Source organism: Lipomyces doorenjongii, assembly GCF_038497915.1.
Source record: "Lipomyces doorenjongii strain NRRL Y-27504 unplaced genomic scaffold V1508scaffold_87, whole genome shotgun sequence".
NCBI classification, from domain to species: Eukaryota; Fungi; Ascomycota; class Lipomycetes; order Lipomycetales; family Lipomycetaceae; genus Lipomyces; species Lipomyces doorenjongii.
In genome coordinates, this window is record NW_027118154.1 from 20,056 (window position 1) to 39,604 (window position 19,549).

The following is a 19,549-nucleotide window of genomic DNA, read 5'->3' on the forward strand; positions in this document are numbered from 1 at the left end:
GCGCTATTCTAAGTATACACATTATCTTGTAGCAGAAATCACTCTTACCGAAAATGTTGGTATCTCGTTGAATCTTCGAAAGCCAGGCTGGCAACCCGATGCAGCAATCGAAGCAAGGATAAAGGAAGCCTTAGAGAAGGACCCTCAGCTGAGGGTCAAAATCGAGGGTATTAAAAGGGAGATGACCCGGAAAGGTCTTGACCAGAGAAAACCGACGGACACTGAGAACAAGGAGACCAATAACTGTCCACTTCCTCTCTCATTCACTGTCTCCGGTGTCATGAAAGCTGCCAGCTCCGGCTCCTTCTCGACCAATACCTATTGCCTGATCAACAGCGTCATCTTGGATTCAGGATCTCCCATGCACATCTTTAATGATATTTCTCGGTTTGAAAATTTTCATAGACCGGACACCCAGACAGTAGTCGTGGCCGGTGACACAGAGTGCTCCATCGAAGGCTATAGACGAGTTAAGCTCCAGGTCCAAGGCCTCAATGGTCCGAGACCTATCTATCTCGAGGACGTCGTTTATATCCCTGGCTTCGCGACAAATGTTGCATCTCTTCGAAAGTTTTATGCAAAAGGCGTTGATTGGGACATCCGCGCCAATAAACTTTTATATCAAGGCCAGGTCCTCTGCACACTAGAGGATAGGTATGGCCAATGGCTTCTTGAATATAACCCTCCGAATCCGATTGGCTCATTCGCAACTTCCTCACGCAACCCCCTTCCACCGCAGCTGCAACCGCAGACTTATGGCATCAGAGATTTGGCCACATTGGATGATCCAACGCTCTTGCAAAACCTGTACACGCATTAGAGGGAGTCAAGATTAAGGGTCCGACTGTCGTACAGGGTGAAAGTTGTGCGGTGTCCAAGGCCAGAAGGAATATTTCGCGAAGACCCTTCTCTAAACAGGCTAACCGCCCGTTCTGGCGGATCCATATCGATCTTTTTTCCGAAGTTCTTGCCTACAATGGTATGCAATACTCCCTGATTATTATGGATGAGCATACGGGTGTCGTATATGCCTGGTCACTTGCCACGAAGGACCAAATTGTCGAAAGGATCATTCAATTCGCGCGCTATGTGCAACGACAGTTTGCACTCAATATCTGCGTTATCTTCACCGATGGAGAAACATCTCTAGGTGATAAGTTTAAGCATTGGCAGCGACAGGAAGGCATCGCGCTTGATCAAGCAACGATCCTCCAATGGACGAGCAGAACGTGCTGGAGGGTTGATACATACGAAAGCGCGGGCTCAAAGAATTGAAGCGCGTTTCCCTGAGAACCTATGGCCTGAGATCATTGAATATGGAACCGCTTATCTTCATAACCGAACGCCCTTAGAGACGAATCGCTGGAAGTCTCCATTGGAAACGCTCAATGAGTGGTTAGGCGAGTCACCAGAAATAGAGCTCAAACTTTAAATTTACCGTAAGTTTCGTTAGCCCCGAGCGCCGCACGGAAAATCTGATCAACAATCGAACCTTCAACATGCCTTCGATCAGGCGAACGTCCGTTCATCTTTAGGGGTGGACACGAATAACATTTTACTCTATTCGTATTCGTTATTCGTATTCGTAGAAATTCCTTTATTCGTAAGGAATAAAATTCGGAACGTCGAATACGAATAACGAATATTATCGTAATTTTGCCGAAACGCTAGCGCAGTAACAGAACTTTAATTTAGACAATCATGACGCGTCAATAAGTGAACGACACGTCAAGGAGTACAGGGAATAACTCAACGACGCGTCTTATTCTGCCAATTTTCAATCCCTTGGAGACTAATCCAATATCCTATCTTACAACAAGATGTCTGACACCGATTGTGAGATCTCAACTGTCAACGGGGTGGACGTGTTATCCGTTGCCATATCCGACCGTCTTCGACACTCTAACAGAATCGACTATCACCTGCTTAATGACGGCAGTGACGAGGAGGCAGGTCCTGAAGACCGGATCACGAAGAAGTCGCGATTGAATTTACCAATTGAGGGCAGTGAGCCAATTACGCATAATGACTCGGCAAGTCTATGGACTCCAAGCTATGTTACTTCAGCAGGCTCTACAAGCGCAGACTGTTCTCAGGAACAAAGTTCGTCGGTTGAAGAGCTGCCGGAATCCTCTCCATCTAGCTAGCTCGTTTATAGCCAGAACTGAGTGCTGTAGTTTGCCAGACTCCGATATATAGTGTGCAATTATACCAAGAATCGCAAGTCCAATATCTACCGTAACGTGAATCTTAGAGAGTGCCAGTTGATTTCACTTTTGACAAGCTACTTTTTTTTGCAGTTTCGCAATGTCCAGGTTCGTATTGTTGATTAGGTAGCCAATTATCAATCTCTAGATTTAGATAATAATTAAGTAGGCTGGAATCTTGAAGAGGGATTTATCGACTTTCAAGTACCCCGGGATTATATAGAGCCTTCGACTTAAAATCTTTGCTCAAGTGGGGATCACCGTGGACGACTACTTCCTTTCAATATTTGGTAGATAGATTGTCAGTATCTTAGAGGAAATGTGAAAGAAGACCTAGAGATTTCTATAGCATCACTGGAGCTTATCAACAGAGACAATATCCTAAAATTGGTACCCCGCCATAGACAGAGTATACCATTGTGCATTGAAGAATTAAAACAAGAATCCAGTGCAGGTGATGCTTCCAGGAGATAGCACAATGTCGGCGGACCTTTGCGCTTGGAAAAGGCAGTGAGAAACCTGTGGTCAAGTCCTTCGTATCGGCGGACGATCAATGGGTCACTGGAAGACAACTTCGCGTATTCCGATCCGCCGTGACTTGGACCTTGGTCCCTGAAACCGACCCACAGCGGACGAGTGGGAATCTCTGCGACTACATCAGAGTACAGTGGGCCATTGTCTAGTATAAATGTTACAAAGGATTTCAGGTCTACTGTGCATACCCTGTATTTCTGTGTTACGAGACCCCTGTAAAAGTGAGTCGGTCGCGATGATGACAAGTCTCATGTCAGAAGAGCAAAAGAGCAAGTGTTGTGAAGTGGGTTTGTACCATGCTAGATTGTTGAAAATTAGGAGTAGTATTGAGTCAGTGCAATGTAACGGAGTCTCACAATGTGTATTTTAACATTCTCATGGTCTTAGGTCCTGCGCGTAGTCTTATCCACCATGGCATAGCCAGAGTATTATACTAGTCCACACGCGGATTGCCTTCTTTCTCTCTGATCTTAGGAATAGGCAACACGAAGGCAAGGACGTTCAGTCATGCATCTCCGAATGATGGTGAAATACTCCCTTGGCCTTCGATGGCATATGAATCTTGGCCTTGCCTCAAGCGTCTGTTTTCTCGCTTTAGCTTTTCGATCTCCTCCGAGTACCTGTCGAGAGCATCCTCGCTGGCCGCACTCAGTTCCTCTATGATCTGAATCACACGCCACAAACGGAGGACAATGACGAGAGACCCAAGTTCCTCTTCGGTGCCATGAGTCGTCACGTCGATGACGAAGCTTGCGACGATGACCAGCGAGTCAAAGATATGGAACTTAGAAGACAGATAGCTATTTCGGCATGATCAGATATGGAACAATATTCATTTGAACAACTAATGCCTGATGTCTTGCCTTAACAGAGGGACGCACAAATCAAGTAAAAATCAAGCCCAGTGCATGAACAAGAAGGGTAAGAAGAGATATGGAGAGTAGAATACCTTGGGCCAAAACTGAGGAGTGTAACAGCCAGCTCGACCAGGAAGAGACAGGAAAACACTAGGCTGACCAGGCTGAGGACATCCTGCGCAATGTCCCATCCCTTAGTGCTGTGTTTCACCTCACAGTTGTGGAGCTGGATCAGAAAATCGGCAAAAATACAAGCGACATCCACCGCGACCAGCACGAGGATGATGTAGTGGCCCCATTTGGAGGACAGAAACCTCCGCGCCGAGCTTCGCCAGCGGGAGATCCCGCCCCCTTGCCTGAGTGGCGGTCGAACGTGCCGCCCTATGAAGCCGTGGACGGCGATGTTCGACGTCCGAATGTCATCGAGTAGTAGCTCTAGGAGCGGAGAATCCTCTGGCGAAGAATGAGGCATGTCGGCAGAGCAGTAGGTAATGTAAGTAATGCGTTTGTCAGTGCTTGCGGATCGAGAAATTGTGCTAGTGGGTTTACTACGTCATGATTTTGTCGATCCGGACTCAGGGGGTTGTACAACGCTTCACAGTCACTGTCCTGCTGACTAACCACCGCGCTTGTAGCCCCAAGTTATTCCGGTCATAGCCAAAGTCGATACCTTCCTCCTTCTGCTTGCCTTCTTTCTCTCTTTTGCGCACGCGATCCATGTGGATCCGAAGGGATAAATTATCTAGGTGCCTCTCTGCTGTGCCATCTGACCACAATCCGAACTGGCGGCTCGTGCTCAGTGGCTTGCGGCTTCCCGCCTCTCTGGCTAGCAAGCACCAGCGTTGGCCACTCGGAATGTAATAAACGTGCTTATGCATAAACATTATCAGATCCAAATGTGGAGTACCATATGTATATATAAATTTTGGAATTGCGTTTAGAAGAGTTGCTAGGCTCATCGTAATTGTGTTAGAGTGCAGAAAAGCCTATTTGCCCCAGCTCAAAATTCCAGCGTCCTTTACGGCGGCAACATTAAGGACCTTGGACAGCCATCATCAATTGCCAATAAATACTAAATACTCTCACGATTTTCACCTCGTTTGTGTTCTCCAAGAATTTAAGTTTGCCAAATCATAGTGGCAGTCTATGTATATCGGTCTATCTGTACCGATCCCTAAATATGTTCATAAGTCGAGAACTCCTTAGTTGTTTTCTGTTAGGCGTTTATCCTATTTTACCTCAATAATCCTGTCCTACATATCCCTGCTCCATAAACATCACATACTGCGTCCGAGACACCCATTTGGTAGGATGGTGGATAGTAAGGTGCTTTATTTGCAATGAGCAGGCAGGTACATAGATCCCATTACATGGTCAGCGCGATGGACAGAGTAATATTAGGGTCGCGAGTCTATTAAGAGATGTATCTAGCTCCACATGTTATTCACCACGGCTGTCATATCTGTGCCGTATAATACTTAAGCGCCAACCATAACCGGAAACCTCTTCTTGCTTCAAATGAGATGTCTTAACACTCCAGCAGCAAATGGACTTTTCTGTCTCAGAGGCTCACCAAAGCGCCACAGCAATAGCGGCGCGGGGACGCCCAGGACAATTCCCACAAATGCAAGGACACTATTTCCCCATCCGTAATCCAGTGCTTTGCACATGGTGGGAGCAAACAGTGGAAACCCGAATCCTGCCAGACTTCGGAGCACCGTGGCCGCGGCGAGAGCACTAGCAGCATATCGCGTGTACGCATCAACAAGATAAGTCTGGATACATTGAAAGGCGACGATAGTCCCGATGGCGAAGATTCCGACTCCAATATCGGGAACGATCCAATGTGTGTGCATCTGAGCAGACCAGCCGTACCAGAATGGACCAACTGGTACCAGCATGCTTCCAGGGACCATCAAGGGAACACGATATTCAGGTGTCTCTTGGCCTTTATTTCGGGCTTTCAAACGGCGAAAGATACAGTGGTTCAAAGGTGCACTAAACTTTGCGCCAATGAAAAACCCCACGCCGAGAGCAACGTAGTTCAGGGAGCTGATGCCGCTGCTTTCGTGATATCGACCAGTCCAGAGAGTGGGAAATGTGGAGAGTACAAGAAAAAAATCCCGTAGATATATGCCATATAGATAGCGAGCACTTGAACAATAGGCTGGGTTCCCAGGAGGCGGAAAGGTAGTATGGCGGAGTTGATGAGCTTGAATGAATGAGAATGTAATCCATCATCATATTCGGTTCGAAGGTGAGGCTACCGGATTGCTTCTTAAGTTTTTTACATTTTTGATACAAGATCTTGGGAGCATATGTTTCGCGAAGAAAGAAGACACCTGGACGCATTAAGGTGAGACTAGATTCCGGGATAATAAGGCGCGTTTAACTCACCCGACACTTGAATGGCAGCATCAGCAATAGAGGTGGCATAGAACACCCATCGCCAAGTTGAGTTTTCGACGACAAATCCTCCAGCAATGGGCCTTGATTCTGTCAGTGGGCACCACGTGGTGAGTACTTGAAGAAACTTACCCGACAGCGGGTCCAAGAAGAGGTGCGAGAGAATAAACAGCTAACGACTTTCCACGCTCATGTGCTCGCCAAGTATCTCCTAGCACTCCACCACCGATCGCCAAGGGTGCACTGCCTCCTAGCCCGCTGAGAAACCGAAAAGCCAACAGCTGTTTTTTAGTCTTTGCAAAACCACAGGCAAGATTGAACACAAAATAGAAAAGGTTGGCCAACTGCAATACAGGCACTCTAACATATATCTCGCTCATTGGCCCAAGGAATAAGGGTCCCACTGCGTAGGCCAAGATGAAAATGGAAAGGACTAATTGGGATTCAACATCGCTCGAAATCTGAAGTTCCGCAGCCATTCTTTCCAAGGCTGTGGCAACCATAGACGAGGAGACAGGCGTGATGAAGGTGAAAGAGGAGACGATAAACGTTGTGCACCACTTCTTCTTGGCCGACCAATTCTTCGGATTTTCCGGGTCGCCTTCACCATCCCTTGTTACCTTCCCACCATTCAATGTAACGCAATGCAAGCAGCTAACATACAAGATTCGGGTCCTTGTCCTTGATTGACCTTTCTGTCTCCTTTTTCTTTAGCGGGAGCGAAAGCTCCAGCATATCTAATATGTCGTCACTGACTTCAGCCTGGTCCTGTGTATCAGAGTCTACATTATGCGCAGCTTCCCGGAACAAAATAGAACCATTGGATCCGCTATTATCCTGGGCGGCTTTCTTATGGTACACCACAACCACGTCGGAAATGGAGTGGTCAGACAAGTTGCAACCTGACATGGTACCGTGGAGAGTATGAAAGTTGCGGACTCCGACAGGATGGTTTCAGTTTGCTACACGCGTATTGTGTAGTCAGTTGAACCCCCGCTACGAGAGGAGAATATTGAGATTGTGGATGGTCGGTCGCATATAGCATTTGACGTCGCAAGGATAGCGAGAATGTGGATAAGTTCTGGACCGAAGACTCCGGTCTAGATACGCTAGTCCGAAAAAGGAATTGTCGGTTAATCTCCATGAAAAATAACTAGATATCCACAAGAAAAATTGGTAATCGCTATTTGTAAGTTTACGCCTGTCAACCATAAAGCTACAACAGTTATACTGCATAAGGCATGAAGGCTAACCTCAAATGTGCCTCAATCATTTGAAGTAACATCGGATCGCGTTACTCGAGGTCGTAGTAATAACAAATGCTATTAACTCCATTATTTATCTCCACAAATTGGCCAATAACTACGCGACGAGAAGCAAGGTCTGAATATACTTCCGCCCCGCTCAGGCTGTCAGGTTAGAGCTGTACTTAATACTAACTTTTTCAGGCACTACGAATGGAACCGATGGCCGACGTCTCCTAAGCCTGAACATATAACCTGCAATTCAATAGTCTGAATCGAGGTATTGACATTCCATACTGGCAGAAACATTCACAGATATTCAAGAACCATATTTACAATGACTCGCTATCTTTCTAATGAAGAAAGAGCTCTTCGACACTCGGGTTCGAGGTCTGCGTCAATAAAACGCTATCAAGCGGCGAGTCTACTGTCGGGGACACTTTCTTATTCTTTATTTCTATTCTCTCAAAATATATACTATAGAAATCCGCAAGGTTTAAGTATGCAACTGATCTACTTCAATAATAATATTATATAAAGTGACAAAACACGTCATATTCAAGGCTGTGTAGTTATATAATTCGACTTTTATATTCGTTCACTATCTGAGTCCACCAGGCAACCATATTCATCGCCATTACGTTAGAATCAATCGCATGGCGCATTCAGCAAGCATACCACCCATAAAAGATTCCCTGTCACCAGATCAGCGTCAAAATTTAGCTACATGTAAATGTGCACTTACCATGCCTCTCCGAAGTTCATTGCACCGAGACATAGTGGCGACACTCTGATGCCCGCGGTCGGAGAGAGGATACGGTGAACTCCCAGAAGACTTTTAGGCTTCGAAAGTGAATTTACACCAGGTCTGGACATAATGTAGTCAGTCAACAATCAGCGATTGCAATGGAGAAAGCATGAAGTTCAGATCCGCTCTTATATAGTTTCTTAGAGACCGGCAGAGTAAAATGCGATGCCTCTTGAAGTGGTTTGGTCTAATGCTATCCTTCTGTGATTCCGACATAAGCTCTACTTTGAAGCACCAGCCGTGAGTTAGCTCCAGAGAGCCTCTAGCTCAGGAGGCTGCTCAGTCGTGATGTCGGATTTCGGGCTGGCATATCAAATCACGGCCGAAAACCTTAATTTCGTCGGCCGAAACACTGACAGGGTAAGTACGACTTTCATTCGGTGCTGTGGCGTGGCTTACCGCTAGTTCCAAAAATGCTCAGTGTGTAGTTGTTCATGAATTCCCCAAGTGTAGAAGACCTAGCGGCAGTCTATCGGAATTGTGTCCTTTGGTAGCTCAACCAGTGACCAGGTACTATGTTTCATTAATGACTATTCAGCATCACAGGCTGATTTCCAGCTATCTTTATCTGGTCGTAAGAGTGCCTGTTTGATTGTGCGTAGTTCATTTGTTAACTCAGTTGCAATGATTGCGCAGATTCTGGAAATCTTATGACCGGCATATCCGATGGCAGTGTTTCAATTATCCGAGAGACAATTTTAAGGTCGTTGGAGAATTCGGGCTGGTAGCAGTGTCTTTGTGAGTGTTTTGCCTTTGACGGCACGCGTTGTACTAGAGTCTTTATGAGCGCGTTTGCCTGTCACGGTACACCGTGAGGTTCTTTCACTCGAGTGGGGCCTATGCTCTCAGCAGTGCCTTCTAGAGGACCTTCATCCTGCGACATGGTACGTTTAGATGGTACGTTTAGCTCTCAGCTCGGTGCCTTCATGTCCTAAGGAACTGTCGTCCTGGGACATGGTGCCTTCGGCTTGAGGTGTCCTCGTGTTGAAAGAACTGTGTGTCACCTTCAGATATTTCATCAGCCCAGTCACTATCGTCACTATCTGTGAGGGCATTTAACCCGTAGCCTTCATAGCTAACTTCAAACCGAGCTTTGTATTGGACCACAGACATCAGAATGTACTAGTTGCACAGTGTGTGCAGTATGTCATATTACCATATATGACTTCATTCTGTCAAACAATACGTATATATATGCATCCATATGGACGCATATAATATGAGACTGATATCATATGACATCATATATGGTAATATATCCATCTGAATCATGTGATCCACAATTTGATAAAAACGCACACCTGTTATATATTACTGCAGGAACAAGCTCAAGAAAAGGCAAAGGCATAAGCCTCATAAACAAAAGGACGCTCACAACAAGACGAAAGATAGAAAGAAAATAAAGTCACGCACAAATAACCTCGATCCAAAAGACCAAATTACGCAGTCGCCTGGCTCAAGTACGCTCTTTGTTACTGTCAGACGCGCTCATATCAACAGCACTATCAGCAAAAGCCACAGTGCCATCTTTACCTAACCACGATTTGAGACACTCAATTGCCTCAATGGTATCGATCCCTAGTCGATTCCTGCCATCCGTAATTGTAATTTTTTGCACTTGAAAACCAGCGCTCCGGCTCTGCAAACATCGCAGGAATGGACAAAACATCTAACGCCATGATCGAGAGTGCTGGATAGGACTTTCTGTATGTGGGTTCTAACTACACCACCACGATTTCGGATCTGTGACCTCAAGGAAACCCTGAGCGCCAATTGATTTACCCTCTTTGTTGAGAATATCGTCATTGCGACCTACAGGGTTCATATATAATCTGATGTCCGTATGTGAGGCTTCTTTCATCTTCATAGCCTTACAAATCAAGCTTAAGGTTGAACCTAGGATAAGGTTAAGCGTCTCTGAGTCTCATATGGTCATATATGGTCATATCACCAACGGCCATATGGTATCATATCATATGGTTCGTGTAAACTCATATCATATGATACCCATATGATGTGATATCATATATGGTAATATGTATTACAATATGACTCACACTAATGCACACACTGAGTTGCAGAAGGTCAGTGGTTCGCTTAAGACGTCTTCCAAATGGTCTATTGTGGGTTTTGCCTTTTACACATGCTTCACAGACACTGTCAGGATCTTATGATAAAGACTAATAACGTGTATTGAATTACTAGTTGAGCTACATGGAAGAGCAGCATCGACAAAACAAAAAGAAAAGAGACAAAAGAGATCAAATGGGAAGAGGCGCGTTTATGTTATGTGCCTTGCGGCGTGCCTGGCTCAGCCACCAGTGGTGCCGAGGCAAATACCAAGGTCCCCCTTAAATTCAAACGAGTATCGGTGCCTAACACCATGAGTTCATCGCTCCTGTAGGATGGCCAATGTATAATGTGTCAGGTGATAAATGTGCCGCGCTATGACATGTGCATAATAGAGATAATGGGGCTATAAAGAAGGGGATTTGTAAATTCCAGAAGCGGAAGTCGCCGACAAAGTTGCGTTAATTTTAAAATGACCGCGAGCCAGATTTCACCTCGCGCAGGGAGTTAGACTTTTTAACCCTCCTTGCTTGTCATGTGACTCGCGTAGCAATCTACCCTGCTCTATGTGTCGCGCCGATTGTTCTACTTCGCACCTCAGTGCTCAGCATATCTACGTCTATGGATCGCTCGTCTTCAAAGCGAAAACGTACTATAACAGCCTGTAGGGAATGTCATCGCAGGAAACAGAAGGTGTTATTGCTTGTGTTCTCCAACCGTGAAAGTGAACTAACTTTGACTAGTGCGACCGTGCAAGGCCATGCAACAATTGCATTGCTCGCAATGTTCAAGACAGATGCTCGTATGGCAATCCAACAGCGTAGGTCACCCGACTTCTTCGATAGCTAGGGTTGAAACTGCCCCCAGCATTTGCATGTCAAATGCATCGACATTGGAACATCCTTGCTTGTGATTTAAGTCATTGATGGCCCTAATTTATGATCACTGACATAAACTGACATTGCCATTTAGCTTCGAACTAGTCAGGACTCCTCAGAAAGAAGACGCACGGCTGCTAGAGTTTCAAAACGAGGTGGATGTTGAGCAGCTTTCTTGGTCCTTAGATCTACAGAGCCAAGCAGGATACTCATCCGTTCATGATAGCAATGCCTTCACGGGCCTGCAAGAGGTAATTATGTGTCGTCGTTTTACCGTATTTGAAGATTCTGACCGAAGTAGTCACTTCATGGTCGGAATACCGTCAGCCCCACATCTTCGGAATCTTTGCTTCAAGTGCACTTAAATGGCAAGTTCTTCAATCTCGTCGCAGAGCTGCCCCTGAATTATATCTGCATTGAACTCATCGAGATCTTTTTCTCCGAAATGAATTGGTCGTCTGCCATACTTGAGCGTTATTACTTCAACCAACTTCACACTTCCTGGCTTAAGTTGTATGATGACGCCTCGAAACTTGACAGTCTTAAAGACCTTTCACGAGACCTACAATACTTTCCTGCTTTGCTCTTTCAGGTTCTTGCTCTGGCACTGCAAATCTTGCCTCCTGACAGCGCAAATACAAGGTTTCTCCATATGAACGACCCCGACCGACTCTCTGACACCTACAGTAATCTTGGTATGGAGATTATGGCTGTTTTGGGACGACACAATTCAACTGTCACAGCTGTGCAGCATGATCTTATGAGAGCTCTTTGGCTTAAGAACTGCAGTCGGGCTACCGAATCTTGGCACAGTTTGGGGAATGCAATCAGGTTAGTACCATTTTCTATTCCTGCTACCTAGGTACTGACATGTTGGCTTTAGGCAGGCGCAAGAGTTAGGGCTCCATTTACAGTGTGAGGTTCCTCAACCAGCCAACGGCAACTTGGGAGAAATGCTCGCCCGGCTCTGGTACGATGAATACAAACGACGGCTGTGGGTCAATTTGTTTATCTGGGACAGGTTGGACTCACATTCACCTCTATAAGTTTCACGTCACTAACATTGACAGTCACATGGCCTTGGTACTCGGCCGACCCCGGACAATCCATGCGAACGACTGCACAATCAAGACGCCAACAGACTGCGATATTCCGGAAGATCCTTCTACGACAGTACCAACGTCAATTGGAGCGACCAATGTGCCGTCTTCCTACACGCCACGTTTATTCATGTACGAAATTAGCCAGAAGATACATAAGATGCGCTCCCTAGCTGCCGACAAGCGCTACATAAGTGACTACAATGTGGTCAAGGTCCTTCATGAACAAGTCACGTCACTGTTAGATCGTCTGCCACCTGTGTTTCGCCCTGGGAATCCCGATTTGTCTTGGGACTCAAGGTGTCCAAACTTTCCGAAACAGCGCCAGCAGATCTCAAATGCTGCAAGCTCTTTTCTTATGGCATTACATAGGCCACATGCTGCGATTCATAAATTCAGTCTAGAGGCCGGTATAAGAGCTGCGCTAAACACCCTAGAGTCTCAGCAGCGGTTGTTCGAAATGGTTAGTAGCCATCACCATAAATTCTTCTATCTTTCGTTCTACACAATTGATGCGGCCATGTTTTTGACAGCTACAATGATCAAGCATACGCCAACGGATCAAGATCTCTTGCAAAATATTTATCATTCTCTTCGCGAAGCAATTAATAGGCTTCTAGTGATCAAGGAGAGAAGTCCTATAGCAAAATCAGGTGTTCAGGTTCTCGCACAATGTTTTCAGAAGATATCTTCAGAGTCTTCAAAGAATATCACGGACTCCATCAATCTGAATTGCAGAACTCATGGTGTGAATGAAGTTCCAGAAGGAGATACTATTCATGGGTCACAAATTTCTATTGATAGTTCCGTGTCTGATTTTACCAACTTGCATTCCACGATCCAGATTGACCGTTCGACACATTCCGATACATTTTTTGATGCAATTGATTTCAATGCATCCTTCTGGATGAATCATATGACCGTGGACATCGACCTAGATTTTGGTGCACCGATTCATGACTCATGGGATGCGCTGCATTGACCGAGTCTGGAAAAACTACCTGAGTACGAAAGTTACACAATCACGCCAGATTTTATGTATATAGTCACCTAGGTTCTCTTTTAGCATCTATATACACAACTGCACTGCACACATCGTTAGCAATAACCATTACTCCTTCGAAAAAGGAAGGCGCAAAAGGCAAATTCTAGTTGTATGACAATACCGACAGATGACCGGCAACCCACTGTTGTCGTCTACACCGTCCAGTGTTTGTCAGCAATAACCGCCCTCAACATGTATATTGCATGATCTAAAATGATTACCTGCTTTATTGGCCCCCATGACGAAGAAACCCTTCGACTTCTTCGAACGCCTCTGCAAAGTTTTTGTTCTTTCTCATCCACGCCTTCAACTCTGCAAATGATTCTTCTATGGGGTTAATAGTGTGGCAGGTACTCCAGTCTTACTCCAGCCTCGGCCGACAGTCGAGAGAGATCGTATAATCGGTGATCTGTTGTGTGCTAATTAAATTCACTCATAGATATTCCAGACATGTTCTTGATTATTCTCTGTACAGCAAGCGTACTGCAGAGCTCCTCGGGAACACGAAGCTAGCCGCGCGGCGACCTCTGCGGCCGACGAGGGTTGGCGACAGAGTCGAGTTCCCTGTCGACCGTGCGATGAATAGGCGCCGACCCGAGATATTTAGTGCGCTCTGCCGTTCGTATCGTGAGTTCCTGGATCTGTTGGTAACCGATCGCAACGCCGACTTGGCTGAGCACGTCTATTCGGTAAAGCCGCACCCATTGATGCCACTCCCCTCCGTACATTGTTTTTTCAGGTCGCCATCTATGGTTCTGCTAACGCTCAGCCTGACCACATGGATCCCGACGCGCGGATGTTCCGACCTGAACTGGCGGAATTGGATCAGGTTCGGGCAATATGCAACCTGTGGTCGTGACCTCCGATTCTATCGGCTACTGACGCTTCCTTTCCTTCCTCTTATTTCGACTTGACGGTGTATCTCCTGGCTGGTTCCAGGAAGCTTGACGCTCGCTTTGCTCAAAAGCTAGGTATCTAAGAATCGCGTATTGCGAGCCTTGGCCTTCACATGAGACACGAGTCTCACACGCATCGTGCTTTTGTGCTCGTGATCAGATTGCGTGGTTTTGACACTGGCTAGGATTTGGCCGCATGCCAGACAAGTGATCGATAGCTTGTCATTTCCCAGAGTAACTGACTCAGGAATGCCGGGACGATGTTAGGAGCCATCTGTGCTAAAGGTTAAGCGGCTTTGTGGTATGCAACTAGAGGGGCGGGACAATAACGGACCCACACTAGTTGAACCATCAAGAATATGAGCTGTGCTCTCTATTTACGGATGCTGCTACCTCGAATCAAGGCGACGATTGCGGCATATATTCCACCATGGAGCTTGTGTGCCTGCGACTGACATTATATGAAGTCTCTCTAAGCGAAGACATATGTCCGCGACCCACTGTTTTCAGGATTTCTTAACTGAATTCGTCATTCACTAACTATTTTATGCCGGGTTACATATGGCAATATGCGTCACCGTTCGTAAGGAATCCTTCTGTGAACCGGATTAAGAATATTAGGGCCAGTTGACGGATATTGTTCCTCCGTGACTAGTTTTCGGTAAGTGGCTAACTGGTGTCCTAAATTTTACACAAGGGGATATTAATTTCTTAGGATTACGTGGACAGTTGGAGGTGAACGGCATGACCCAGTTGTTCCATTAAAGTGCTCGCGTCACTCTGTGAGCTTGTTGCAAAAGCTGGTAACAAGTGATATAAATATTAATATTATTATCTTAAGGAATGTTCTTCTCGCATCCGATATGCTCGGATCCGCCAGCGACTCGCTATTGCATCCGCCTTCCGAGCACAGTGTCCTTATTATTTTTATAAAGTAATTCATGGCAAGCCCAATGATCGTAATAGTGCCAATGTAAACGTTGTTGTCTCCATTTATAAGTACAACCTGAACTCTAAGCAGCTCTTTCGTCGGCACAGGCTGACTCGACCATAACAAGGTAAGGGTATGGTATGTAGTTGGTGACTCATACCTTAAGACGGAATTCATAATACACCTAGGTGAGTGTGAGATACGATAACGGTAAGTGACATATTTACCGCCTGCCATATATTAAGCTCAATTTTTCAGAATTCCACGCCAAAAAGTTCCAGGCAACTCATCAATTAGCTCCAACAAATACCAGAAAGGGACACCACCACCTATCCAAGCAGCCACTCATCATGTCAGCAACACCCGTCTCCACTGCGTCCGCGCCACTCACCCGGCAGGCTTACCGCGGCTCCTGCCATTGCGGGCGGGTACACTACGTGCTGGTCATCTCGCTACCGCCGAGCGCGAGCATCCCCTATGATCCCAGCAGCGGGATACCACCCCCGCCGCCGCCGACATCAGTCCGTTTCTACAAATGCAACTGCAGCACATGCCACAAGATGGGGTATCTGCACGTACGTGTGCCGGACTCGCCGCGGGCGTTCTATCTGCTGGCACCGACGGACCCCGCGGCGGAACTGCGCGACTATACGTGCGGTTCCGGACGGGTGCATTGGTATTTCTGTCGCGAATGCGGGGTGCGCTGCTTTGCGGTCGCGGGGGCGGGGGCGGGGGCGGTTGTCGATGTGGATATGGAGCGGGTGGTGGAAGGGGGTTTGGAGGTGGAAGGGGAAGGGGAAGGGGGGAAGAAGGTGACGAAGACGACGAAGGCGTGGGTGGTTAAAGACGACGGGTGGGTAGAGAACCGCACGGGCTATCTAAGCATCAACGGGCTGACTCTCGAGCCCGGGCAGCAGGGGCTGGATCTGCGGGAGCTGAAGAATAAGGGGTGGATCGAGTACCTAGATCGCAAGGAGGACAAGCACGAGGGCCGCTTTGAATATCCGCACGAGGGGGGCACTTGGTGATGCAGGCCTCGCTCGGTTATCAGTTACAAGGCCAATGCCGGGAAGCTTAAACCGTACGATCTGGTATCTTTAAAGCTCCCATCATTTTATTTGACTATTCTGGAGAATTGAGTGTACAAATAAAGATCGCAAATCGATGAAGGAAGTTTGGCAAGTTATTAGTAGCGATCCATTCTGTTGGTTCCTTCAAGTTGAGCACACGCTAACTCCTTAAATTACCATCTTCAGCTGGTGAAATCAAATCACACCAAGCATATTGACAATGGGTGGTATCATGAACTTTCACGCAGCGAAGTCTTGCGTTTCGGAGCGATTCTGGTCAATAGGTGCGGACATGTGTTGACTTCTTAATCCGCTGCACGGTGTTACACTATACAACATTTTCGCCGGCGACGTGCACATTTCGGTGCTGGAAACTTCTCCGCCAATGTTGAGGGCGTCTGCGGTGAATGGCAACGCTCGAAGACGCCTAGAGCTCCGGGTTGCGTCTATAAAATGATTTTTGAAATGCGCGCCTAATTTTGCCCTTGAAATATATGCTCCGACCTTGGCATCAAAGTGTGGAATGAGCACAAGAATTGCTTGGCTCAGGGATTGTCGAAGATGGACCTTTTAGTGACCTTTTATAGCATGACGTGCTTCTTCTTATCGGATTTACCATTAGCCTCTCATCTACCACTAGAACTTTTCTTCAAAGAACCGGTCCACGTCAGATCGGTCATGCTTTTGTTGTTGCAACTTCTGCAGCACTCGAGCCTTATATACTCATTCCCCGATTATGTGAACGTCGCTGAGTGTGGGCGACGGCACTGCCACTGAATGATACCGCTCACGTATTATTTTATGGGTCTGTAGGGGCCTTTACTTATCCCAAGTCATTCTAACGCAGTAAGTGTCTTGAATCGTGCGTCCAGATCTTCAGACCTCCGGACGCAGCTGCAGTAATCTCTGGATCAAGACCTGAAATTCGTCATTCTAAATACCCAAGAATGCAATACCGGCTGACTAAAGTTGTATTTGGACCACCAGGCAATAACGGAACTTCCGCGGCGAACAAGGCCAAAAATAAATGGACGAGCAGTGCTCCATGAAGTATTCGAGAAAACACGTCGTTTACTCGTGCTTGCTCGCAGTCCTCGAAATTGGCAACCTATGCAACCGGCCACAAACCCACTCCCCGTCTGGCCGAATTCAGGATTCAGGGAAGGAACAACCGCCGGGAGACGTTGCGTGCATGGTGTTTGCCGATGACTAAGCACACGAGCAGTCAGTTTTACTGCGTCAGCTAATCTCCAGTGTCACGGTATCGTAAAGGTGCAGTCTCATAGCAATTCAGGTTCAGGGTTTCAGGACAGGACTGGTATCTTAATATTAACTGGTACCTCACGAGCTGATCTTTGGGTGGTGCCCCAGGTCTATCTATGGGCCGTGAATGGCATTGGAAGGGGCAATGGAGTTAATGCTAATTCACGGCACCCAATCTTATTGGCGCCGTCTGCGGTAAAATGGCTGGTGGAGTCAGCCCAAGAAGCTTGTAATGCAGACCCCACTTTACCTACAGTACTACAGTACTACTAATAAATATAATACGATCTGATTCGTTTGTTTCTAGAAGAGGGAAGCTAAAGAGCAAGCTACACCTTCCCTGAATGTCCCATACGGAGAATCATAGGCTGAATGCTGACCTTAATTAAACCCTATCCGCACAAGTCCATAGAAGCACTTCTCAGATTGATTTACCGAGTCAAAATGAGCCTCCTAGTGGCCCTGACCCTGCTCTGGTTCCTTATGGTCAGTCATTTACAAACTAGTTGGCGTTGTACTTGCAGTGAGTCCTCGAGCTTTTAAACAATAAAATAATAAAAATGACACAGTCGTATCGGCGAGTGGTAATCAATAATTGCACAGTGTATTACCCCGCACTCGATCCGGCAATCCGAGATTATTGGCAAGAGATATCCATACTCGATGATGACCTGAATAAACTTGAGTGAGGGTTATTTCCTGCAGTCCTGATCGAGAAGGTCCGTATAAGTAAGGGATGCGACGACTAAGAAACCAATTGAGGTAATGCGCGACTTCAGGGTTCATGCTTGCAGCCACCGATCCATCCGAGATAGTCGCCTCCCCCGGGGTCCATAGGCATGAAGCGAAAACGTTCAATTCCGCGTCAACGAGGTGAACAGGGATCATTCTTACAACTACTGAGCTGTACCTTTAATTCGTCACTCTGCTTTGGAGCCCGTTCCCCAAGGCCAGTCGCGGCATGGGATATCCAATACAAAATTTTCCGCACAAACCTCGACCACAATATGCAGAGGGTCAGACGATATGGATCCTACCACGATGCCGACAAGGAGCTGAACCCTGATCACTTTAAAAACTTGTCAATTTTGACATTAGCGTAACTTGGCGAGTCGATCAGCACCAAAGTTAAATGGCAGTTTCCCCTCCAAGCTGGAAGAAATAGTGCCGTCCGGTCGAACGAAAATGTATTCGGCAAGACCGCAGTGAGGGACCGGGTTCCGGTTCAGACAGCTGGGCCATGTACTGAGGTATCACGCCGGCACTAACACTTCACGCTGCAGTTACGAAAAATGTCCATAGTCGAGAAGAAACAAGAGTACTGCAATTGCGAACTTCCTCTGTGGGCCCGTTACTACGGTAGCTGTCTGCTCACGTCGTCCATGGTATAATGGCGTAAAAAAAGATGGCATGCGAAAGTTAAAATATTGGGATAATGCTTGCTTTGATGAGTATTGCAGGGTTACCTTGTCGAGCATTGGGACCTGAGATTCGATGCTGATGGCCAAAGCGCTTGACCATGGCAAGCACTATGAGCAGAGCGAAGGCAGCTCGGCCAAATCGGTTAGAACTCCGGCTATTCACAGGGCCAACTTCGTGCTTACTTCGGGAAATGGCGCGAAAATATCTGACAAATTGCGTCAGAAAAGGTCTCAGAACTAGGCTAATACGGCCCGTTAGTCAATAACCTGCCATATTAGTCGGATCACATAAAAATGCCAGACTCTATGATACGATGATAGTATCTTTCAGTGACTAGGCCGAACGGACATGATTCGAGGCAAGATAAACGATATGTAGACCCAAAATAGCGTGCACTGTTGACCATTGAGGCTCGCCTTGTGTCACTTCTGTGTTTTAGCGTAATTTTGTTGGCAATTGATTTGACTAGGAGCCATTGTGCCAATTTCGATTTCTTGCCTTCCTCATGGTCGGGTTTTTCGTTGCACGTAACTATCCGCAGATTATGTACGAAGTGGAAAGCTTCCGAAAGGGGCAAAACCCTCAACCTCTCTCTCGTTGCATACTTTACCATTTGAGCAGAATTAGGTTGCTTGCATCTTCGATAGAGCTGCCAAATAATTTGATTCAATCAATATATATGTGCTGATTTTGCAGTCAGTCGCCCACGACGGCCAAGCGTTGAACCCCAACTTGTTTTGGACATATTGTCTTGAAATAGCCAATGAGGTCTAAGTCGACAAACTTCGAATTATGCCAATATCAGTTCACTTTGATCC

At 46.6% G+C, this 19,549-nt stretch overlaps 8 protein-coding genes across 8 annotated transcripts; 5 read left to right on the forward strand and 3 right to left on the reverse strand.

The window, feature by feature from the left end:
• Positions 1-37: 37 nt before the first annotated feature.
• V1508DRAFT_425809 (uncharacterized protein) lies at positions 38-820 on the forward strand (the record flags this gene model as incomplete). The annotated part of the gene is made up of 1 exon (XM_066941499.1): positions 38-820. A coding segment is annotated over one exon (783 nt), but the record flags the coding sequence as incomplete, so codon positions are not given.
• An 880-nt stretch (positions 821-1,700) lies between these two features.
• On the forward strand, positions 1,701-2,550 carry V1508DRAFT_287113 (uncharacterized protein). Its single transcript, XM_066936541.1, has 2 exons — positions 1,701-2,315; positions 2,374-2,550. Exon 1 carries the CDS (start codon positions 1,821-1,823, stop codon positions 2,145-2,147), a length of 327 nt encoding a protein of 108 aa, XP_066793049.1. The 5' UTR covers positions 1,701-1,820; the 3' UTR covers positions 2,148-2,315; positions 2,374-2,550.
• A 696-nt stretch (positions 2,551-3,246) lies between these two features.
• On the reverse strand, positions 3,247-4,317 carry V1508DRAFT_435173 (uncharacterized protein; the record flags this gene model as incomplete). The annotated part of the gene is made up of 3 exons (XM_066942056.1): positions 3,247-3,541; positions 3,691-4,134; positions 4,220-4,317. The coding sequence occupies 3 exons, from the start codon at positions 4,315-4,317 to the stop codon at positions 3,247-3,249; spliced, it is 837 nt and encodes a 278-aa protein (XP_066793050.1).
• Positions 4,318-5,112: 795 nt separating this feature from the next.
• On the reverse strand, positions 5,113-6,913 carry V1508DRAFT_435174 (major facilitator superfamily domain-containing protein; the record flags this gene model as incomplete). The annotated part of the gene is made up of 5 exons (XM_066942057.1): positions 5,113-5,810; positions 5,866-5,940; positions 5,996-6,087; positions 6,137-6,624; positions 6,668-6,913. 5 exons carry the CDS (start codon positions 6,911-6,913, stop codon positions 5,113-5,115), a joined length of 1,599 nt encoding a protein of 532 aa, XP_066793051.1.
• Positions 6,914-7,885: 972 nt separating this feature from the next.
• Positions 7,886-8,124, reverse strand: V1508DRAFT_400187 (uncharacterized protein; the record flags this gene model as incomplete). The annotated part of the gene is made up of 2 exons (XM_066938312.1): positions 7,886-7,943; positions 7,994-8,124. 2 exons carry the CDS (start codon positions 8,122-8,124, stop codon positions 7,886-7,888), a joined length of 189 nt encoding a protein of 62 aa, XP_066793052.1.
• A 2,479-nt stretch (positions 8,125-10,603) lies between these two features.
• On the forward strand, positions 10,604-11,781 carry V1508DRAFT_287342 (uncharacterized protein). Its single transcript, XM_066936543.1, has 5 exons — positions 10,604-10,819; positions 10,870-10,946; positions 11,099-11,255; positions 11,306-11,372; positions 11,647-11,781. The coding sequence occupies exons 1-5, from the start codon at positions 10,748-10,750 to the stop codon at positions 11,658-11,660; spliced, it is 387 nt and encodes a 128-aa protein (XP_066793053.1). The 5' UTR covers positions 10,604-10,747; the 3' UTR covers positions 11,661-11,781.
• V1508DRAFT_406590 (uncharacterized protein) lies at positions 11,711-13,086 on the forward strand (the record flags this gene model as incomplete). The annotated part of the gene is made up of 3 exons (XM_066938783.1): positions 11,711-11,835; positions 11,888-12,025; positions 12,075-13,086. 3 exons carry the CDS (start codon positions 11,711-11,713, stop codon positions 13,084-13,086), a joined length of 1,275 nt encoding a protein of 424 aa, XP_066793054.1.
• A 1,998-nt stretch (positions 13,087-15,084) lies between these two features.
• Positions 15,085-16,004, forward strand: V1508DRAFT_458030 (uncharacterized protein; the record flags this gene model as incomplete). Its single annotated transcript, XM_066942702.1, has 2 exons — positions 15,085-15,186; positions 15,235-16,004. The coding sequence occupies exon 2, from the start codon at positions 15,327-15,329 to the stop codon at positions 16,002-16,004; it is 678 nt and encodes a 225-aa protein (XP_066793055.1). The 5' UTR covers positions 15,085-15,186; positions 15,235-15,326.
• Between the last annotated feature and the right edge of the window lie 3,545 nt (positions 16,005-19,549).

Coding starts and splice junctions, on each gene's coding strand:
- V1508DRAFT_287113 (XM_066936541.1), top strand. CDS start 1,821: ATGTCTGACACCGATTGTGAGATCTCAACTGTCAACGGGGTGGACGTG.
- V1508DRAFT_287342 (XM_066936543.1), top strand. CDS start 10,748: ATGGATCGCTCGTCTTCAAAGCGAAAACGTACTATAACAGCCTGTAGG. Junction 10,820..10,869: donor GTCATCGCAGGAAACAGAAG/GTGTTATTGCTT, acceptor AACTTTGACTAG/TGCGACCGTGCAAGGCCATG. Junction 11,256..11,305: donor CCTTCACGGGCCTGCAAGAG/GTAATTATGTGT, acceptor TGACCGAAGTAG/TCACTTCATGGTCGGAATAC.